The following is a 20,725-nucleotide window of genomic DNA, read 5'->3' on the forward strand; positions in this document are numbered from 1 at the left end:
CATCTCCGGTTACCTCCTGTACCGTCAGCGGGAGAAGCAGAAGTCCTTTGTGGTGGAGGTCAGGGATGATAAAGAGGAGGAGGCAGAGGAGGTGTTCTACCTGCAGCTGGTGGCAGTGCATGGCGGCGCACGCCTTCCCCTCCCCAGACCTACGGCCACGCTGCGAGTCATGAAGAGTGACGGTGCCAACGGGTTCTTTGGATTCACCGGTGCCTGCACACCTAACGTAAGTGGCGCCTGCACACCTAACGTAAGTGGTGCCTGCACACCTAACGTAAGTGGTGCCTGCACACCTAACGTAAGTGGTGCCTGCACACCAGTGTCAGAGATTAGCCAGGGGCAAGGGCAAAAATGCCCCAAGAAATCTCAGAATGCCCCTAAAAACAGTGATCCAGGGGCAAAAATTCCCCCCAAGATTTCGTCCATTTTATTTTAATTCAATTCATTTAATTGCCATTTCCATTTCTAACACACCCTCAGCACCTGCAAGCTGGTTGCCAGAAGACAAAGAAGTACACACTCACATAAACAGTGCTGTTGTTCACACTGACTACACTATAGCAACTTTATGCATTAATTACAATTTTGTTAAAGGAACACTCCGCCCATTTTCAACCAGCTTTGTATCATTAGAACATCAGTAGTATATCAGAAAACTGTAAACGGTTTTGAAGTCTGTCATTTAATTTGACAGTTATTGAGTGTTAAAGTGTGGACCAGTGACATCACTGGTCCACACTAACTCAAATTAATAACTCATTCACTCAAATCAACTCTCAATAACTGTCAAAGTTTGACAGTTATTGAGAGTTGATTTGAGTTAATGACTCAACTGATGTTCTAATGATACAAAGCTGGTTGAAAATGGGCGGAGTGTTCCTTTAAGTGCCGACAAAATTGTGCAAATGCCCCCATTTTTTGTAGACAATTTTTTTTATTTCCTCCACTGAGTGTGGACGGCATTTCGTCTGTGGCATTTAGTGAACCACATTGAGTTCACTGAAACAGGCTTAACAGATGAATTGGCATCAGTATTGGCATCTACCACCACCTTATCTGCACATGGCAAACACTACTGACATGATGGACGGAGTCGATTTGTTGCGATGCACAACAACTATCAAAAGCACAATACCATCCAGTATCATGTGAATAAAGCCTGAATGCTTCTAATTGCATGACCTCTACTACAATGCGATCTGTCAGTGTTGTCCCTGCATTTGACACTCCGCTGTCGACAAAACGTATGCCTACTGTTACCTAGAAAGACATGTAACGTAAAGCCATCGGTTTGTGAGTGCGTGTCCTAGTGCATATTTCATCAGTCTTCACGCCTGGCTGCAGGGAGAGCATGCGCTCCGTCTAGTTGGATTGGACACGTGGCGTCTCATATGGGCCCCCTCTCAGGTAGAGCGACAGCTGGTCAGGCCAGGCCGCGGCAGCGCTGCTGGCCCGGGCATTCCTATAGAAGTGGATGAGGAGTTCCAGTACTGGGACCAGGGAGATCTAGTTCCTTGTCTCCGTTGCCGCAACAGGTGGCAGGGCCGGGGAAGGCATTCCATCAGAAGATCTATATCCTATGGGGACCCTTTGGGGACAAAAAGACATACTATAGGCATGTGGGCTATCGGGTGGTCTCTCCCCAAATCACACTATGACTGTGCAGGAATTAGAGCAGACCATTAAGCTAATTGGTAAGACTAGTAAACACTAAATGACTGAATGCATATGCAGCTTAATTCAGATTTCATGGATTTTTTGGTTTTCAATCCGCTGTCTTTGCTCTCTGTAATGTCTCCTCCTAGACTACAGAGGAGGGCTCCACCATCTCGTGCGTGATCGAGCGTACGCGCGGAGCTCTGGACCTCGTTTATGTCAACTACACCGTTACCCAGCTGGGGAGCTCGGACAGTGACGTCCCAGCCCACCAGGATTTTGCTAATGCCACCGGAGCTGTGCTCTTCATGCCCGGACAGCGCTCAGAGGTAGGTGTGTGTGCGTGTGCATGTGCGTGTGTGTGTGTGTGTGTGTGTGTGTGTGTGTGTGTGTGTGTGTGTGTGTGTGTGTGTGTGTGTGTGTGTGTAAGAGAGAGAGAGAGGGAGAGAGAGAGAGAAATAAAGAGGGGCAAAGACAGACAGAGATACACAGATGGACAGAGATCGAAAGAGAGAGAGACTGAGTTCACCTTGGGTCACCCAGAGAAAAGTCATCCACAGGGAATAGCAAACAACTATTTGATTGATCCGTGGTGCACTGTATTCACACATCCTTATATTGATTACAAATGAACATGTAGCAGTTTGACCGCTGTTGCAACGTTTCTTGATATCCAGCACCACCTAGTGGCTGCTTAGTTATGAATTTACTGATGCATCAACAGGTGTCAACTGATGATTAGGATTACTCTTTAAGCCTGTGGCGCACAACAAAGAAAACCTTGCATTGTGAATGCATTGCGCCAAAATAACAATGTGAGATTTAGCCAAATCAACCACCAGGGGCTGAGAAAGGACAGAAATATACACTTCAGTAAGGAGATCTTTCTTAGGTACGGTCTCGAGTAAAAATAAACCTACAGTATTTTCCCCTTTGATGTCTTTCTGCCAGGGACTGAACCTCCTGGTGTTGGATGATAACCTCCCAGAGCTGGCTGAGTCCTTCCAGATCAAGCTGGTGGCGGCAGAGTCTGGGGATGGGAAGCCAGGCTCCACCCCCTCCAGCGGAGCAAGCATCGACCCTGATAACTCTGTCAACACTGTCTCTGTTACAGCCAGTGACCACCCCTATGGTACTGATACACACACACACACATACACACACACACACACACACACACACACACGCACGCACGCACGCACGCACGCACACACACACACACACACACACACACACACACACAGCACTGTTTATTTCAATGTTGCTGTTTTTGGTAATGGCTGGGAGTGACACATGGCTTATTGAGTCGGCTGAACTTGAGTATCACAACTTTCCCCCCCCTCCCCCCTCTTATTACTTATATTACCTCCCTCCTCCCCCGATCCTTGCCTTCCTCTCCCTTCTCCTCTTCCTCTCCCTTCTCCTCTTCCCTGTCTTCACTGTGTCTTTATCTACAATCTACTCTCTCCTCTCCCCTTCTCTCCTTTCTCCTTTCCTCTACCCATCACCACGACTCTTCCTCCCTCCTTCTCTCAGGCCTGCTCCAGTTCCAGCCTAGCCCCCCGGGGGAAGGCCTGATCCTTGCATCTTTAGAACCCGCCCACATCACCGTTAACGAGGAGGATGGAGAAGTCCGTCTGCTGGTGGCCAGGGCCCAAGGCCTTTTGGGAAGGGTCATGGTAGGATACAGGACGACCCCCTTCACAGCATCCAGCCCCGAGGACTATGAGGTCACTTTCTTTAAAAAAATATATTTCTTTCTTATAGTTCTCAATGTGCTGCAGCAATAGAAGAATGTGTTGCATGAAGTATTAAGTGGATAATCCACTATCCTTTCTATTTACAGTATGCTACAATCCAAAAAACATGTGCAAAACATTTTGTGACTTGGTTTAAAATAAAATATAAAAAATAAAATAAATCCCAGTTGCTGAGGCGCATGCTGATAACATAAGTAAAAGTATCACCGTCTTCCTACATTCAAACTGTGTAATCAATATATTCAGTGAAGCAGTTTAGTTTTTTCGGGAGCAACTTCCAACTTTCTCCCAGCTTTCATGGATCCCTCTCTCTCTTTATATTCCACTGTCAGGACTCAGAGGGCATGCTGGACTTCCAGGAAGGGGAGAGGTTAAAGTTCATCTCTGTGACCATCATTGACAACCCTGTCCCCGAGCTGGACAAGATCTTCAGAATAGAGCTCTACCATCCCGATGGAGGAGGTAAGAATGCGCTTCAGGCCAAAATTCAAATTCAAAGTCAAATTGTTTGATAGATTTGGAGCCTTAGCAGTATTTCCCACAGCTATTTCTGATTCAATAAACTTTCACTAAAAACCTTTCTACACCTTCTATCCTGAACTGATCCTGTATTGTCCCCTATTGTTTTTGTGTGTTGTGTGATTATGTGTGCCGTGCTCCTGTGTGCTTCCCACCTACCTCCCACCTCCGGGTTGTCCTTTGACCCCCACACTCCTGTGATTCTGACCTTTGACCTGGTTTGATCCTGGTGTGATCCCGGTGTGTGATCCACCAGTGGATCAGTTCCTGCGTAGTGAAGGAAGTGGTAGTGGGGAAAGTGACTATGACTTCCTACTTCCATCCTATCACCACCGTGGTAAGTCTCCCTTTCCTCTCCTCCCCTCACCTCTTCTTGTCTCCATTCCTTCAACCCTCACTCCCTCACTGTCACCTCGTGCTCAGATCATATCTCAAATTCATTACAGGTGTAATTAGGGCTTGACTGATATGAGTTTAGCTGCTGGTTCAGCTAATATTTTGTATTTTTATTTTACAATTTTTATGCTCACAAAAGTAGGATTTTGTGTTTTCCTCAGAGTTTTATTTTTGGCAGGGTCGTTGCAAGTATGGAAACACCATTTTAGTAAAAGGGAATAAGATACTGTATATCAGCAAACTGATCAGTCTAGCCCTAATTCAGATATGAATTAAGCCCAAACACAGCACACTACAACTACCCTTTTTTTGCATATCAACTGAGCTAGTATCTGTCAGCTAGGTTATTAGTGCTGCATTCCCTTTAGCAGGTATGCATCTGCGTATGCGTGTGTGCGTGAATGTGTGTGTGTGTGTGTGTGTGTGTGTGTGTGTGTGTGTGTGTGTGTGTGTGTGTGTGTGTGTGTGTGTGGTTGCTTGTGCATGCTATTTACATTGCAACGGGGCCTGTGAGAAGCGTCCAAAGAAAGCGATGTGGGAAAAGCAAATAAGCTTTCTGTTGAGACGGGGGCAGCAGTGCTAAGTGGTTGACATGGAGTGTCACACAGCCCGAGGTTTTACATTGAGCTTGGACCATATTGAAATAACCTCCACGCACTCTGAAGGTGCTTTTCAATTCAGTCAATTGCTATGAAAATCAGCTGCTTGCTTTGATTATTACAATGCACTTGCCTGCTACAATGTGTACTGTTTGTTTACCTCATGCTTAAACTTTCTAAACTAGAAATGTGACTAAAATATATCCCTCAAAAGTAAAGTAATGCAGAGTCATATTTGGTGTTGTTTGTATAGCAAGCCTGGGAGCTGCTTCCCACCTCACGGTGACCATCGCTGCCTCTGACGAGGCCCACGGAATGTTCCAGTTCAGTCCTGATTCCCTGGTTGTTAACGGGACAGAGCCTGAGGATGGACGCAGCTCTGTGTTCCTTCAGGTCAGTTTCATACATGGTGTGAACTTGTCAAATGCCCATATTCTGACAGTGGCATATTCCCTTTTTAGATTCTTAGATAGGAGATCAATGTTTCCCTCTGTTGAGTAGATGATACCAGATCTGGACAGTGCTTGGAGAAGTGTTTTGTACGTTTTTGCTATACAGTATATTAAGGTATAGTTTATCATCATGTGGTCTCTGCTTTATCTCCCCGTTAATCCTCCTCCAGGTGGATCGGTCCTTTGGCGACCTCTCCAATGTGACTGTGTACTGGGAAGCTGACCCAAGTTCAGAGGAGGAGCTCCTCAGCAGGTCTGGGAACGTCACCTTTAACGTAGGTCAGACTTTGGGGAATGTCATCATCAGAGTGGCTCAGGACGAGGAGCCCGAGTTGGACAAGAGCTTCACCGTGTCCTTGGTTAATGTCTCCCATGGTCGCCTGGGCGTCCGGACCTCCGCTACGCTGACCCTGCTCGCCAGCGACGACCCTTATGGTGTTTTTGTGTTCGCTGATGTCACCAGGCACGTCCGTCTGCCTGAAGCTGACTCCACTGTCATCCTCACCATCCTTCGACAGAAAGGCCTGATGGGAAAGGTGCGTGGAATGTTTCTTTGTTGTTAAATGAATGAGTAAACCAGTTTGACAGATGCAATAGCTGTCCTCCTCACGTGTGCTGGATTTACCAATTAGTATGATTTTGCATGACTGTCATTGGCCTAGGTGCGTGTAACATACGGGACGCTGAGTGAGGCGGATCCGGCGCCATACATCATGACCCGCGGGATGGGCCGGGCCAGCGAGGGGCGGGACTTTGTTCCGCTCCTAGAGTCTGTTGTGTTCCTGGCCAATCAGACTGAAGTAAACGTCACCCTTCGAGTGCTGGATGACGAGGATCCAGAGTATCACGAATCTGTGTTTGTGGAGCTCATCAGCGTTCATCTCATCGAAGGAGTGCAGGAGAGGATCAGTAAGACACTGATGATGATGCTGATTGTTTTGGATTTTAACTGAAATCATTCTGAAATCACTCAAGTCATAATGATACCTAATGTATTTATTACTCTACAACTAAAACTGCTGTTATTCCAAAATGATTTATAAATGCTATGAATTTGATGGATTCCTTTTAATGTACTGTCATCATGGTACATATTATGCAGTTCACTCACAGATTCTGCTGAAATAAATATACCACATTACATTGATTTATTATCCTCTTACTGTCCCTCCCAGTTGCCAAATCTCCTCGTCTGGGCTCCAGGACTGAGATTGTAGCCCAGGTCATAGTGGAGGCCAACGACGATGCTTTTGGAACCCTCCAGCTGTCGCACCATGCTGTCAGTGTGAATGAGGACCACGTCGGGCCCATCGTAGATGTTGTACGCTCGAGCACGACCGTATTCGCTGATGTAACTGTCAAGTTCAGGGCGATACCTATGACTGCCAGAGTCAGTAAGTGTGGGACAGAGGATGGACTTCATGCTGTTTTGCCTCTACGTTTTTTGTGTGTGCGGGCAGGCTATGTCCATGTTTACTTATGTGTATTCCTACAGGTGAGGACTACAGTGTAGCATCCACTGATGTGGTCCTCCTGGAGGGGGAGTCCAGTAAGGCCGTACCCATCTACATCATCAATGACAACGTCCCTGAGCTGGGGGAGACCTTTCGCGTGGAGCTGATCAACCAGACCACTGGAGGAGCTCTGCTGGGGGAACTCACACGCACCATCATCACCATACTGCCTTCAGATGACCCCTTCGGTGCCTTTGGTGAGTAGGCATTATCCATTATGTTTCATTCTTTTCATCTTACATGCTGTTGACTTAAATCATCCGTCAGTTAACAATTGCTTCCTCGCTATTTGAAGTTATGACTGCAATTGGTTAGAGGGAGTTCTGTCAATTTCCCATTATAAAGCGAGTTCTTCACTTGGTTTTGTTGCTTTCCAGTCTTCCAGGCCGCCCCAGTCACCATAGAGGAACCAGGATCCAACTCCATCGAGGTCATGCTGCCTATTGTCCGTAATGCTGGGACCATCGGCACAGTGGCGGTCCACTGGCAGGCCACTGTCAATGGTCAGCTAGCGGTGGGGGACATCAGACCCGCATCAGGGGAGGTGAGCTTTGCTCCCGGAGAGACCATGAAGACGCTTAGAGTGGAAGTCTTAGCCGACGATGTACCTGAAATCACTGAGGTAAGAAAGTTACAGTGAGTGCAGTGTTTTGTGCCATTTGCCGCTACATGTATGACAAGAAAGCGCGAGAATACGGTGATTGTAATATACATCACACACACTGTTATTTCCAGATTATAAAGGTGGAGCTGACTGATGCCAGTAATGGAGGAAACCTTGGAGCTGAGACATCTGTGAACATTATAGTGCCTGCTAATGACAACCCATATGGGACGGTCTACTTCGGACAGGATGTCTACCGCGTGCAGGAGCCTTTGGACGGAATTTATATAGCCAATATTACAGTCCGCAGGAGGTTGGTCCTTTGCCTCAGGCTGCTTTTCATTAGTATTTCATTTCTGGTATTTCTTTATTCAGTCACCATTCTTTCATCGTATGATTGAGACCCCTCCACCCTTTCCCATCCTCCCTCTTTTCCAGTGGTGGTTACTTTGGTCGTATGGAGATCCTCTACAGCACCTCAGAGATTGACATTGTTGGCTTGGCTGAGGCCGAGGGCCAGGACCTGCTGATGTACTACGCACCCCCGGTGCCAGGCCTTCCATCGGCTGCCTCCCACAGGACGGTCAGTGTCTCTGACCAGGAAGACCCCCGGGCTGTGTGTGCTGCTGCATGTCTGAGAGAGCGCGCCTGCCAGGCCTTCTCTCTCTCCTCAGCGGTGACGCCACCATCCTGCACGTGGGTGACTTCAGGGGCGGACCGGCTAACTCCGGAACCTCAGGCTGTGACTTATGTGAAAAATGCCACTGTGGCTAATGTCCTCTACAGCGCTCAGGCTGTGGCAGGGAGCGATTACACCACCATGACGGCTCAGAGCGCCTTCATGGACGACAGGTCAGGGGTCGCCAACCTCACAGTCCCAATCTTGACTGATAAGTTCCCTGAAATGGACGAGAGCTTCTCCATCCAGATCCTAAAGGTACACAACTTATGAAAAGTAAACTCATTATTTAAAGCAGCTACTAGCTACTTTAGAGCAAGATTTTTGATTGTTATTAAACAGTTTAAATTTAATATCGATGCCTCACATCTTACCTATAATAGGAGACGAGACCAACGCCGAGTAGTCTTGCTTGAACCCCGAGTGAATCGGCCAGTATTGTCTTGATGATTAGTCTGTCTACGGCCGGGGCAGATCAGGAAGTGAAATGAAACGGTTTGCGGCAGCCACTTTGGCCATAACCACAAAATAACAAAATAACTTCCAAACAAACTGTTACAATATAACGAGAGATGTTCGCGAGAGCAGCAAGCCCCTGGATGTAGCGAGCATGGCGTTCTCCTTGTTTATGGTCTGTTGCTAGGCAGCGCGGCAGCTGCCGTAAACCATTTCATTTCACTTCCTGGTCTATCCGGCCCTTGGAAGACAGACACAGACTCTATAATCATCAAGAGAGCAATCTCCGATTCACATGGCTTTGGTCTCAGCTACTATTATAGGTAAGATGTGATGCATCAATATTACATTTAGACTGTTTAATAACAATCGAAAATCGTGCTCGTAGCTGCTTTAAAATAATAATCCACAACGTTTTAATGTAAAATAAATGTCTTGCTGTTTGAAGGTAGAGCTGGTGAACATGACTGTGGCGGAGAAGGACCTACCCTCCATTGGCCAGCCGGACAAGGCTATGGTCACCATAGGGATCAACGGGGACGCGTTTGGGGTGTTTCTAATATACAGCCTCAGTCCCAACGCCACTGAGGAGGGGCTCTATCTAGAGGTCCGAGAGGAGCCGATGGTCGTGGTGCCCCTGGTTATAGAGAGGAGAGATGGCAGTCTGGGGAGGGTCACCATAGAGTGGAGGTTTGTTGGAGGAAAAGCCACACCGGACGCCGACTTCACTGGTACTGGAGGGACGCTAGTCTTTGCAGATGGTAGGTGGATGATTGCGACAGATTAGCAATAGCGATTATTCATTTGTCTTTTTACAGTAGCTTAGTGATTGATTCCCAAACTGCGAACACGGGACCTCCAAAGGATGTACTTGTGGTTCCTTGACATGACAAAAGTTTGGGAACCACTGCTGTAGTTCATCCAAAAGTAATTACACTCAACAGAATAGTACTTTGTATGTACATGATCCTCTTTGTCTACAGGTGATGTGAAGAAGATGGTAGAGATAGTAATCAGAGATGACAGCGAGCCAGAGGACAGCGAGAGCCTGATGATTGGGCTGGTAAAGACGGAGGGAGGAAGTCGAATCCTGCCCAGCTCTGACACTGTCGCCATAGTGATACTGGCTAACGATAATGTGGCTGGTATCCTAGGCTTCCACCCAGCCGCACGCTCTGTCATCGCCAGAGAGGGTGGGTGTCTCTTCTTGCTGCTATGTGAGAGTGTGTGTGTGTGTGTGTGTGTGTGTGTGTGTGTGTGTGTGTGTGTGTGTGTGTGTGTGTGTGTGTGTGCGTGCGTGTGTGCGTTTGTGCGTGTGTGTGCGTGTGCGTGTGCGTGTGTGTGTGTGTGTGTGTGTATGCAAGTCTGGGGTACTCACATTTCACAGAATTTCAAAAATTCAGACCCCCCCTCCCTCGTCTTTACAAGGACTTAGATGCAGCATCCCTGTCACTGGAGACGTGTTCTAATTGAGTGAGCAGGTGAGGGAATGCTGCAGTAGTAGTAGTAGTAGTAAGAGCATGCAGCAACAGGTGGCACATGTGGCGGTGTGTCATCATGGCCATTATGTATGCATGACAGAGCAACTGAACTCTACCTACGTTGAATCCTTACACCACATGGTAATGGGATGAGAGAGCTTGACGCATCTCTAGCCGGATCTATGAAAACCTGCACAGTTGACATTAAACATCTATAAACGCATCCAGCTTGACAGTATATGACATGTACTTACAGAATGACCATCCGCTCATACTGTATTATGTTGCTCAAATGTGTGGAGGGAAACACAAGGCCCAGTAGACTTGGAAGTCAGGCTGTAACTGTATCATGCTTTGCATTACAGGTGAGAGGTTGTCCTTGTTAGTGATGAGGACAGCTCCAGGTCTGGGTAATGTCACGGTGGACTGGGTTGTCCAAGGCCCCCTAGTAGACAGGACCTTCACCCAGACCTCAGGCATGGTTTTCTTCACTCAGGTAAAGCACTGGATGGTGCATAGAACAGTCTATTGTAGTATGGTGGTAGGAGTATTGTTAACCCATTGATACCTGATGCAGCATTTGTGTGTGTATCCCTTTAAGACCGCGAACCGCGTTAACGCGGTTCGCAGTCTTAAAGGGATACACACGCAAATGAGGGATATACACGCAAATGCTCCATCAGGTATCAATGGGTTAAATACATCAGTACAAAATGCCAGCTAAATTGTACAGTACAGTGATGCACAACTCAGCATGTTATCTGTCTTTCTCTGTTGTTTTGACGTTATCAGCTAACAAAAAAGCGAAATCATGGGTGTTTTAAATGGATGCAGCTGTATTTATTCATAGCTCTAGCTGCAGTAATGTAATATTTTAATATTTGTCGTTTGACATTTGCTTTTTTTTATTCTCCGCTACAGGGAGAGCTGAATGACACCATCGTTCTGCAGCTGCTTGAAGATGCTACACCAGAGGACAAAGACGAATACAAAGTGTTCCTGTCCAACATACGAACCTTTGGTAATGCAACTGCTCTGACTCCTTCTTTGTGATATGAAGCAAAACAAATAAAGCTCTGAGAAACATCTTCAAATAAATAATAATTAATTACTAGCAAGATAAGTAGTTTATAAGTATTATATATATTATATATTATGTTATATAAGTATACATTTCATTTCATTTATCACACATTGTCTCCCTCTCTGTCACACAGGTGTTTTGGTGACAGGCCATGCGGCATTGGACGCTCAGGGCAGCGAGGCGGTGATTACCGTGGAAACCAGTGATGAACCCTATGGGATGTTGAGCATCGCCCCCTCCTCCCTCAGGGTGACCACGGAGGAACGGGACCGAACTGTAAACATCTACGTCAACAGGGAGTTTGGAGCCTCAGGTCAGTGTTCAGGGTCAAGTCTAGAGACATGGGTGTAGTGCTGGTGGATAAGTTCCCATTGTGTTAAATTTATGCTAAGAGGTTGAATATCATAATTCAGTGATCCTGGAGATGGAATTTCAACAGCTGTTGTTCATAAATTGTTGGCATATATAATGTAATTCTTCAGCCTCTAACTGACTGATATCACACCTAAATCTTCTCCACCCAGGAGCGATAAACATCACCTATGAGGTTTTGAGGGGTTCTCTCCAGAACTTGTCCCAGGTAGAGGGGGATCTCGCTGACCCGGGAAAAGACTTCGTCTCTAGAACCGGCTCTGTCATCCTTCAGCAAGGGCAGACTTCTGTTGCCATCCCTGTCACCATACTGGATGTGAGGATTGTATCTGTCTTATATGTACTCTATATGGCAGGGTTTAGTCAGAGGGGGGCATGGATTGAGCTGTCCGTCCACCTGCCCGTCCGATATCACCTGTGATATCAGGTGATATCTCAGACAACACTGGTCTGACTTTGACAAAACTTGGATGGATGATGCTTGTGAGGGGAGGGTCAAGGGTTTGACTTGGACTTGTGACGTGGACTCGAGTTGCACTTAAGTCGCACACACAGAGACTTGAGACTCATCCTTCAAAGACTTGAGACTTTAGTTGGAGATTTGGGACTCATGAACAATCTTTATTTTATTTATTTATTTATTTATTTATTTGGCGCATTAACATTAGTAAATGTCTACTAATAATGTCAACTACCGTAATCAATGCTGATACTGTATGCTAATAAAGGAGTGAGGATAATACAGCCCATGCTTTGAACTCCTTAGTTTGAGCTATGCAGTGTTCTAAGCAGGCTGGATGGCATCCAGCAGATGAGAGAACACTCATCCATAAGAGACTTGAAACCTGACTTGGTCTTGTCACCACAGACTTGAGACTTGACTTGGACTTGCCCCTCAAAGACTTGAGACTTGACTTGGCCTCTAACTCAAAGACTTGAGACTTGACTTGGACTAAAAATGACTTGTGAGCATCTCTGGTCTCTACCGAGACAGAATGTCTACCATTTGAATGTTTAATTGCAAGCTTTTCTTTTCCCTTTCTTTTCCCAGGATGACATTCCAGAGTTGCAGGAGTTCTTCTTGGTCAACATAACATCAGCAGTGCTGATCACCATCCTTGCTACTGCTCCTCAGCTAGGTACAGTATGGAGCAATGTAGCAGCTTAGAACTGAACTCTAATTCATTCATTTCCTTAATTGTTAATTACGGTATGCAATATTCCAGTGTATTTACAATTCAGATATTGTACTTCGCTACTGTACTTTGCTATTATAGACCGTCTCAAAGTAGCCTAGATGTAAACGTCTCAATTGTTTCCCCCTTTGGCTTTCACTATACAGTTCCCCTCTGTTTCTGGTCTACTTTGAATTTATATTTTAATGTCTCTTCCTTTTCTTTCTATTTTTTCCCTTCCAATTTCTTACTACTTTGCTCTATTTGATGAATAGAGGTTGTGTATTGCACATTGCCAGGTAAAATACACATTCATATGCTCACATGCTTTGCCTAAAGTGACGCGTAGGTTAGGCATACGTACATACATTGCTTCTTTTGTACATTCAACTAAAACATTGTAGCCGAATGTCAGAATGTATCACGAAGGAGCTTAGCAGTTACTACCACCCTTTTTACATAATCCAAACCGCACTCCAATTTATGAATGGGTAACTTTAGAAAGCGATGAGTAGACAGAATACTACAGGCACAGCAGTGCCCAGGAGACTCCCAGAATACTAGAGGCCTTCTGCCTGGAGACACACAGTAAACACACAGCGTCTCTCTTGGCAGCAGTCATTATGTGGCTTGGATGGTAGGATTGATGCTTTCCATGATTGAGGAAGCCTGGGGGTTTGGTGGGAGCTGAGTAGCACTGTGTGGTGAGGAGAGCCAAAGCCAACCTAAACCCGGAGCTGGCCTCCCAGTGTCTTGGCCAGAGAGTGAATGGGAGAAGACTATTCAGGGGGTTATAAATCAGTCCACCCGAAAGCCTTGGCTGCTCAGTCTCGCAAGCCACTTACGCTAGATGTTTCTTAGCTGTAATCCTTGGCTCAAATGTGGCGTGACAGAAGTTAGATCCTCTCTACAGTTTCCTCTTGAACAGCTTTTGCTGTTGATGCTTGCACTGTAGTTGTAGTGCTGAAGTCAGTGCTACTGCTAATACCAAAGTTTTGATCATGGACAGGATTCATACTGTATGAGTGATGGTCTCAAGGTAGTACCATTAATGGCTGAGTTTCCCAACAAAGAAGCTTCTTAAGAGTTAAGAAGCTTCTTAAGGAGTTAAGAAGCTTCTTAAGGAGTTAAGAAGGCTCCAAAGAAGTGTTTCCCAAACGCCTTCTTAACAGTCGAGAAAAATAAAAAAAATAGAAGGCTCTTAAGAAGCATCTTAACTGGAGCGGCTCACTTGATGGCACTCTGAGCCCAGCAGTGGGCCACGACTCAGTGGTTGAGAAACACTGTTAACACCTAATCATGGTCATGTTAAACTTTATTAAACATTATTTATTTCAGACATGGACTGCAGTTCAAATTGCTTTATATACACAGCATACAACAAAACAGAGAAACACTACAGAATTTAAGCGACCTTGGGTTCTGTGAAAGGTGCTATATAAATCCACAACATTATAAAAGGAATCCATTCTGATTAGAGGAATATAGCCTACGGTAAAACATTTAAAACACAAGTAACCATACATACAGGGGAGATTTTCAAGTGTTCCCTAATTTTAAACACTAAAGGGTACATGAAAGAAAGGAAAAAGGGAAAAACACAAGAGGAACAGTGGACACAAGTATCTCCTTTTGCCTGACGCGGCTGGATCTGCCAGTGTTTTGTCATTAAGAAGGTGTTAAGAAGGCTCCAAACCCTTCTTACAAAACCTTCTTAACGAAAGATCATCTTAGCGCTAAGAAGCTTTTGGGAAACGCAGCCTTCTTAACGGAGGATAATTGGAAGATAATTTTAGGCTAAGAAGCAATCGGGAAACGCGTTGGCTTCGTTGGCTTCTTACGGGAGCCTTAAGAAGGGTCAAAGAAGCTTCTTAGCGCTAAGAAGCTTTTGGGAAACGCATGCCTTCGTAAAGAAGCAATTGGGAAACGCATTTGCTTCTTAAGGGGGCCTTAAGAAGGGTTGAATTAGCTTCTTAGCGCAAAGAAGCTTTTGGGAAACCCAGCCAATATCATTTCCTCTATGTTTTTTTCCTGTATTTACCTCCAGACACCCAAGGCTTGATGGCAGAAGTCACCATTGTTGCTAATGATGGAATCAGAGGAGTCATTGAATGGACAAACACCATGTGAGAAATGCCCCCCCTGCTTCCTACGACCTACTTACTTTGTGTCTAAAAAAAAGAAGAAGTTTACTCCCCCCCTTTTTTTACAACGTGTTCTGGTTTCTAGGTTTGAGGTGAACGAGACGATAGGGGTGCTTACCCTGGCGGCCTACAGGAACAAGGGGACATACGGAAATGTCTCTCTTTTCTTCTACGCTCAGAACCTGGAGGCTCAGCAAGGACTGGACTTCAACGTCAGCCAAACGGTCAGCCTCACAGATGCATTCACGGGGGAAGACACGCATGGACACACATGGACACACATGGACCCACACACTTCATATTTAATACCTGTCATAATATCAGGTTAAAAATAGGTTTTTAACTTAAACCCCATCTGTCTACCCAGACGTTGCATTTTGTTGATGGTGAAAGGCATAAGTTTGTGGAAGTGCAGATCATCGATGACGTCATCCCAGAGGGACCTGAGAGATTTCTGCTGATCCTATCCAATCCTTCCCCCGGCCTGGAGCTGGGCACCAATACCACAGGTAGGAACTAGAATAGAATAGAATAGAATAGAATAGAATAGAATAGAATAGAATAGAATAGAATAGGGGTTTCACAGACTAGTTGACGAGTCGACTATCAAAACCAGTGGTTGACACTGTGTATCATAGTCGACTAACCGTTCATCTGTGGTTTTAGGAATAAACAATATAAATGAATTGAACAGATTTGTTTGAACAATCATTTTCCACATTATGCCATGTTAAATAAACAATTTTGAGGTATTCTATTGGGGTCCATTCTGTAAACATGCTTAACCACTGTTACAAAGTGAGGCATTTTAACATGGGGGTGAATGGGAACGACTCCCTTCCGGGTCCAGCCTCAAGTGGCCATTCGAGGGACTAACAGCTTTCAGGATCACTTCCGCAGCTTCCTCTGTAAAACCCCCGAGCTTGCCCACTAGTGGCGACCAGTGAGATACCAGTGAGAAGAGTGTAATTTTCCTGAACCACATCTTTACCTATTGCATTATTTCCACAGCAACGGTGAACATCCTGGCCAGCGATGACGGGCATGGCGTCATCTCCTTCAACAGCAGTGAACACTTCCTGCTGAAGGAGCCCACGTCGGTGTCGGGGCTGAGCGAGAGTGTGGCCACGCTGTACGTGCTGCGCAGCCCAGAGGAGGGCACGTTCGGCACAGTGACCGTCCAGTTCACCATCGCTGATGTCAACGGCAGCCTGGCCGAGGGCGACCTGATACCGTCACAAGGCTTTGTGGTGCTGGAGGATGGGGTCAGGTTCAAGGTGAGCGAGAGGAGACTCACTATACCTCACAGCCTGGAAAGATCCCATTTCAGGCTATTTTTATGTCTCCGCCGGCGATAGCCAAGGCCGTGACCCATCATTGTTTTACACAGACCTTGCATTCAGAGCTTTAAAATGGCATATAGCGGTCATTTATTTGTTTGAATTAGTAATTATTTAATGGGAAAAATTTGACCAAAAGATTATTTTAATTGCTATAATTTGTTAAACAAATATGATTGGCTTGAGGAAGTACTAGTGCTATCTTGCCAAGACCAAATGAGCAGGACAGACAGAAAAGCTATATCTAAGCCAATGTTTTCATTAAACTAGGGAGTGTTTGATGTGTGTTGGAAATATCATTTGAGAAATTGTATTCATCAGAACTTCAGAAGCGTTGCCTGAGTCTGGTGTGTGTTGTTCCAGACGCTGGAGATCTGGGCAGTGCTGGATGCTGAGCCTGAAGCCAATGAAACCTTCACAGTGACCCTGTCCAGTCCGACAGGAGGCGCACGACTGGGTGACCAGCTCCACACATTCATCACCGTCCTGGAGAACCTGGCTCCTTCTGGCTTGTTCCGCATTGTACCCACTCTCAACAGGTCCGAATCAAATCACAAGGACCTGACAAAAAAAATCTCTACCAGCTCTGGGCTGTCATAAACACATACAGTAGTGTATGTATGTATGTATCAAAACGTATACACACATACACACACACACACACACACACACACACACACACACACACATCCCCCACCACCACTGTATCTGTGTGTTTTCTGTGCAGAACTAACACAGAGGTGGTGGCTGATGAAGGCGGCAGGCCGGTCTTCCTGACGGTGTCTCGCAGTAACGGTCTGGACAAAGCTGTCAGTGTGGAATGGGAGACACAGGCAGATACAGCCATTGCCTCTGGTGAGACAAATAAATCATCAATGTTTTCTCACTACAAACTCCTCCCATATGTTTGTGTGTATTTAACAACCCATGGAGCTAGTTGGGAAAGCTAGCTGTCCATCTAGCAAGCATCTGTCTGTTTGCATACCCCTCCATTCCTTTTGTTCCTGTATTCCTTCACTTATTTACCATTATAATTCATATTTTGTTGCTTGTTTCCAGAGGGTAGTCTCTCAGTGATGGGTGTGTACCAGACGTTCGAGGACAGCCCTACCTCTGCTTGGTGCTCCCTCCCTGAAGCGCCCTCCTCCCTGGCTATGAGGCTGGATAGGACACCCCCTGTCGGATCCCGCCACACCATGGCCACTCTCTACCAGTGGCAGGGGGTTTTCCTCCCCATACAGGTAGAGTATAATAGTATTACCCCTCCACCAGAGTGTGATCTGCCTACTCTAAACACACGTACTATGTAACAAAATGACATATATAGAGTAATCGGTGTTAGGAAGACTTGCAGGAATAGTCAGTCAGCCCCAATGTGGAGATAATGTGCTGTTCACAATACCATCATAACCTTTGTCTTTTGCCATTCTAGTCTGTTAGGATCCAGGAACCAAGCTCCTGTGTTGGGTTTGCAGTGAATGGCTCTCCCTACATAGCCATCACACACAGCGGCCCTCCCTTCTCCCCTGCTGCCAACCTGAGTATCTTCAAACTGCAGAGTGACCTCAATATGACACTGGTAAATATAATTAAATATAATCCTAGTTATGACCCTTGTTACTTGACTAACTAATTTATCTGACTACAGTAGCGTACTATGTACTGAGGCTACACTATACATTAACATTTCACAATGGCATTGTGTTATATTCTCTCTCATGATGTGGTACCGTCTAAATTCCTTAGGAACAAACCTTAGGCATTGAAGCTCTGGATGTGAAACACTTCTCCATTGAAAGCAAGGATTACCTGATCACATCAAGCCAGGTGAGACTGATTGTACCAGTGTGGGTGACATTTTGACTTGATTTGAGGCTTGGGCTTGATGGCATAATCCCTTCTCTTATGACAGACCTTTAATTGTTTTAATTGATCTTGGCAGAACTAAAACACAAATTTTAATAATTTCAATCCTCACATCACTGGATCCAACTTTTGTTATTTCATGACACAGGTTTTCATCGGGACTGGAGGCTTCTTCACCCTCCTCCAGACTCTTGACTTCCATTCGTACATTCGTAGCGTGTCTCCATTCACTCGTGGGGCTATTCCCTACCTAGCGGCCTGCATAAACAGAGAGAATGACAGCTGCTTCCTGCTTCAGTGGACCAATGGAAATTTTCAGAATCCGCAACCCCTCCCACTCGCCGGCAGAGCCAGTCAGGTGGAGGCAATCCACACAAGGGCGGAGGACACTCTCCTATTGGTTGTTATTGAAGGTGACCTCTCTTGCTTTGACCGAACGTTGTCATTTTTATTTTGCCAATTTGAATATATACTCTAAATCTGGGCCTGGGTTATCTGTGCTTCAGTCGGGTCTGTACTGTAGATATTGAAGACACAGATTTTGGCACGTGACATTTATAAACTATATGCACTTGTCTTTTGTGTTTTTGATGGACTGTACAGTAACATGTAGATGGCATATTTAGAAATGGCCTTGAATAGGAGATGCTATATCTGTGTTTAATCTATGTTAAGGGGATCGTTCCATTCCTACAATAACCAGTTGTTATTTTCTATGTGTGTATTCTTAGTGTACATTTCAGTGGATTGTGCGGCAGTGACATGGTGGTTGGTTGGGAATGGATAGTATACTGTACATACATCGGTGATTCTTTGGAAGACTCAGAGAGAGAATATCTCTCCGTTGCAGACAAAACATAGTCCCGACCAAGATGACAAAATCATTATGGATTCGGTATCATATACTTTGATTATGCACTGTGTATTTTGATGATACATCATCTCTCTGAGTCTGCAGAAGTGGCGAGTTTTCTCGGTTCAAACGTGTTGTGGCTTTACTGGAAAGGCCTGCATGTGGAGCAGAGCAGAACCACAGAGGGACTCCGAGGTTATAATTTGTCAGTGCTGGGTGTGTCAGAGAGACCAGTCCTTACTTTACGCAAACATGCCATTCCATCGTGAAAGAACATCAATCTCTCTCTTTTTTCTATATTGTGTGCGTGCGTGTGTGTGTGTGTGTGTGTGTGTGTGTGTGTGTGTGTGTGTGCGTGTGTGTGTGCGTGCACGTGTGTGTGCGTGTGTTTGTATCTCTCTCCAGGTCTCTCTCCATCCTGTGAGGTGTTACAGTGGGGTTCTGAACAGTCTTCACCTCAGCATAAACAGTCTATTCCTCACCCAGGCCTCACCTCTATCCATCACTTCACTGCCCCTTCAGGAATCAGTGAGTAAAGACGCCATTTCTGTCCATTTGTAGTGTCCTACTCAAATCCCTTATGTTTATGCAACTGTACATAATAGATGATTTACCTTGATAGCCTCTTTGCTGTCATCACTGGTCACTCACATAACTATGAGAATAACCTGTGTGAAAAGTTGATTCCACTGTCTCTAGCTCTCTTGGTATTCCCCCTCTCTTTCTCCTAGCCTACGTCCTGCTTGCTGGCAGAAACAGCTCATCGGTCTACTCCTGGAGGTCTGATGTCAGTCTGTTCTCCATGATCCTGAGAGCCCCGCCAGCCTTTAGCTTTGTCTCTCTGCCAGTTCCCTCCCTCAACACCACCAAGGTCCTCTTGGCCTCTGCTGAGGAGACCAGCTCTACTGTCTATGATTTCACTTCTGTCTCCAACCAGTCTGATTTCATACCCAGGTATGGATTTGATCATTCGTTTGATGTTTTGGTGTATTGTCTACTGTTGTCAGGAATGGACTAGTTTAGCTTATTCATTCATGTATGCGCAGAAAAGCAAATCCACTCAAAAAGAAAAAAGAAAAAAGAAAAAAAAAAAGGACAAAGAAAGTGAATAACGCTAATGTGTTTGACTTAATTCCTCGCATGCAGTTATGGCGAGTTGCACTTTGCTCCGGGTGTCAGCGAGCTGGAGATAGCAGTGAACATCATAGATGACGACATCCCAGAGGAGGAGGAGCACTTCCGCGTCAGTCTGAAGAATCCGAAGGGCGGGGCTGAGATTGGCTTCGGTGGTCAGGTGACTGTCATCGTCCCAACCAACGATGACGCCCGTGGAGTCCTTGGCTTTGCTCAGGTAAGAAGATATATTTACTTTAGATATGAGACAGCTCGTGCACTTTCGTCTATATTAGTCATCATGTTACATCCACAGTGTTTAACCTCAAGTTAAGCTGTGTCATAGAACAATTTCAAGTAAAGGGATTTTTTTAAGTATTACCACAAGCCACTGTATTGTGTTAGTAGACTGTCATTGTCACTCTGCAGAACTCTCTATCTATGGAAGTGGAGGAGTTGGAGCAGAATAATCCAATAACTTTAAGTGTGGAGAGGAGAAGAGGGACGTTTGGCAGGCTGACTCTTCACTGGGCTGCTAATGGCAGTCTGGATGACATTTTCCCCACCTCAGGAGTGGTGAGTCAACTTAAGACATGCACGCTAGTTCAGTTTTAGTTCATTAGAAATTTGTTCTACACAGCCTACTTCTCACAAAAAAAACT

At 45.6% G+C, this 20,725-nt stretch overlaps 1 protein-coding gene across 1 annotated transcript in view; it reads left to right on the plus strand.

Annotated features, from left to right (window-relative positions):
• Window positions 1-20,725, plus strand: part of adgrv1 (adhesion G protein-coupled receptor V1) — a gene marked incomplete at its 5' end in the record, with an annotated part of 203,627 nt that overhangs the window by 29,692 nt on the left and 153,210 nt on the right. Inside the window, 36 exons of the mRNA XM_083644330.1 lie at window positions 1-226; window positions 1,806-1,985; window positions 2,608-2,788; window positions 3,193-3,386; window positions 3,749-3,878; window positions 4,192-4,272; window positions 5,184-5,323; window positions 5,553-5,918; window positions 6,045-6,291; window positions 6,558-6,776; window positions 6,878-7,093; window positions 7,274-7,518; window positions 7,632-7,813; window positions 7,939-8,437; window positions 9,084-9,396; window positions 9,619-9,828; window positions 10,482-10,612; window positions 11,038-11,137; window positions 11,334-11,513; window positions 11,725-11,888; window positions 12,624-12,711; window positions 13,023-13,046; window positions 14,795-14,873; window positions 14,977-15,115; window positions 15,259-15,400; window positions 15,903-16,168; window positions 16,595-16,770; window positions 16,959-17,086; window positions 17,291-17,472; window positions 17,664-17,810; window positions 17,978-18,058; window positions 18,246-18,510; window positions 19,356-19,478; window positions 19,682-19,904; window positions 20,097-20,301; window positions 20,493-20,639. The exon at window positions 1-226 is cut by the window's left edge and continues 148 nt beyond it. Coding sequence (XP_083500456.1) covers window positions 1-226; window positions 1,806-1,985; window positions 2,608-2,788; window positions 3,193-3,386; window positions 3,749-3,878; window positions 4,192-4,272; window positions 5,184-5,323; window positions 5,553-5,918; window positions 6,045-6,291; window positions 6,558-6,776; window positions 6,878-7,093; window positions 7,274-7,518; window positions 7,632-7,813; window positions 7,939-8,437; window positions 9,084-9,396; window positions 9,619-9,828; window positions 10,482-10,612; window positions 11,038-11,137; window positions 11,334-11,513; window positions 11,725-11,888; window positions 12,624-12,711; window positions 13,023-13,046; window positions 14,795-14,873; window positions 14,977-15,115; window positions 15,259-15,400; window positions 15,903-16,168; window positions 16,595-16,770; window positions 16,959-17,086; window positions 17,291-17,472; window positions 17,664-17,810; window positions 17,978-18,058; window positions 18,246-18,510; window positions 19,356-19,478; window positions 19,682-19,904; window positions 20,097-20,301; window positions 20,493-20,639 — 6,619 coding nt within the window. The remainder of the gene's footprint in view (window positions 227-1,805; window positions 1,986-2,607; window positions 2,789-3,192; window positions 3,387-3,748; window positions 3,879-4,191; window positions 4,273-5,183; window positions 5,324-5,552; window positions 5,919-6,044; window positions 6,292-6,557; window positions 6,777-6,877; window positions 7,094-7,273; window positions 7,519-7,631; window positions 7,814-7,938; window positions 8,438-9,083; window positions 9,397-9,618; window positions 9,829-10,481; window positions 10,613-11,037; window positions 11,138-11,333; window positions 11,514-11,724; window positions 11,889-12,623; window positions 12,712-13,022; window positions 13,047-14,794; window positions 14,874-14,976; window positions 15,116-15,258; window positions 15,401-15,902; window positions 16,169-16,594; window positions 16,771-16,958; window positions 17,087-17,290; window positions 17,473-17,663; window positions 17,811-17,977; window positions 18,059-18,245; window positions 18,511-19,355; window positions 19,479-19,681; window positions 19,905-20,096; window positions 20,302-20,492; window positions 20,640-20,725) is intronic.

Source organism: Poromitra crassiceps (assembly GCF_964638095.1).
Source record: "Poromitra crassiceps genome assembly, chromosome: 10".
NCBI lineage: Eukaryota > Metazoa > Chordata > Actinopteri > Beryciformes > Melamphaidae > Poromitra > Poromitra crassiceps.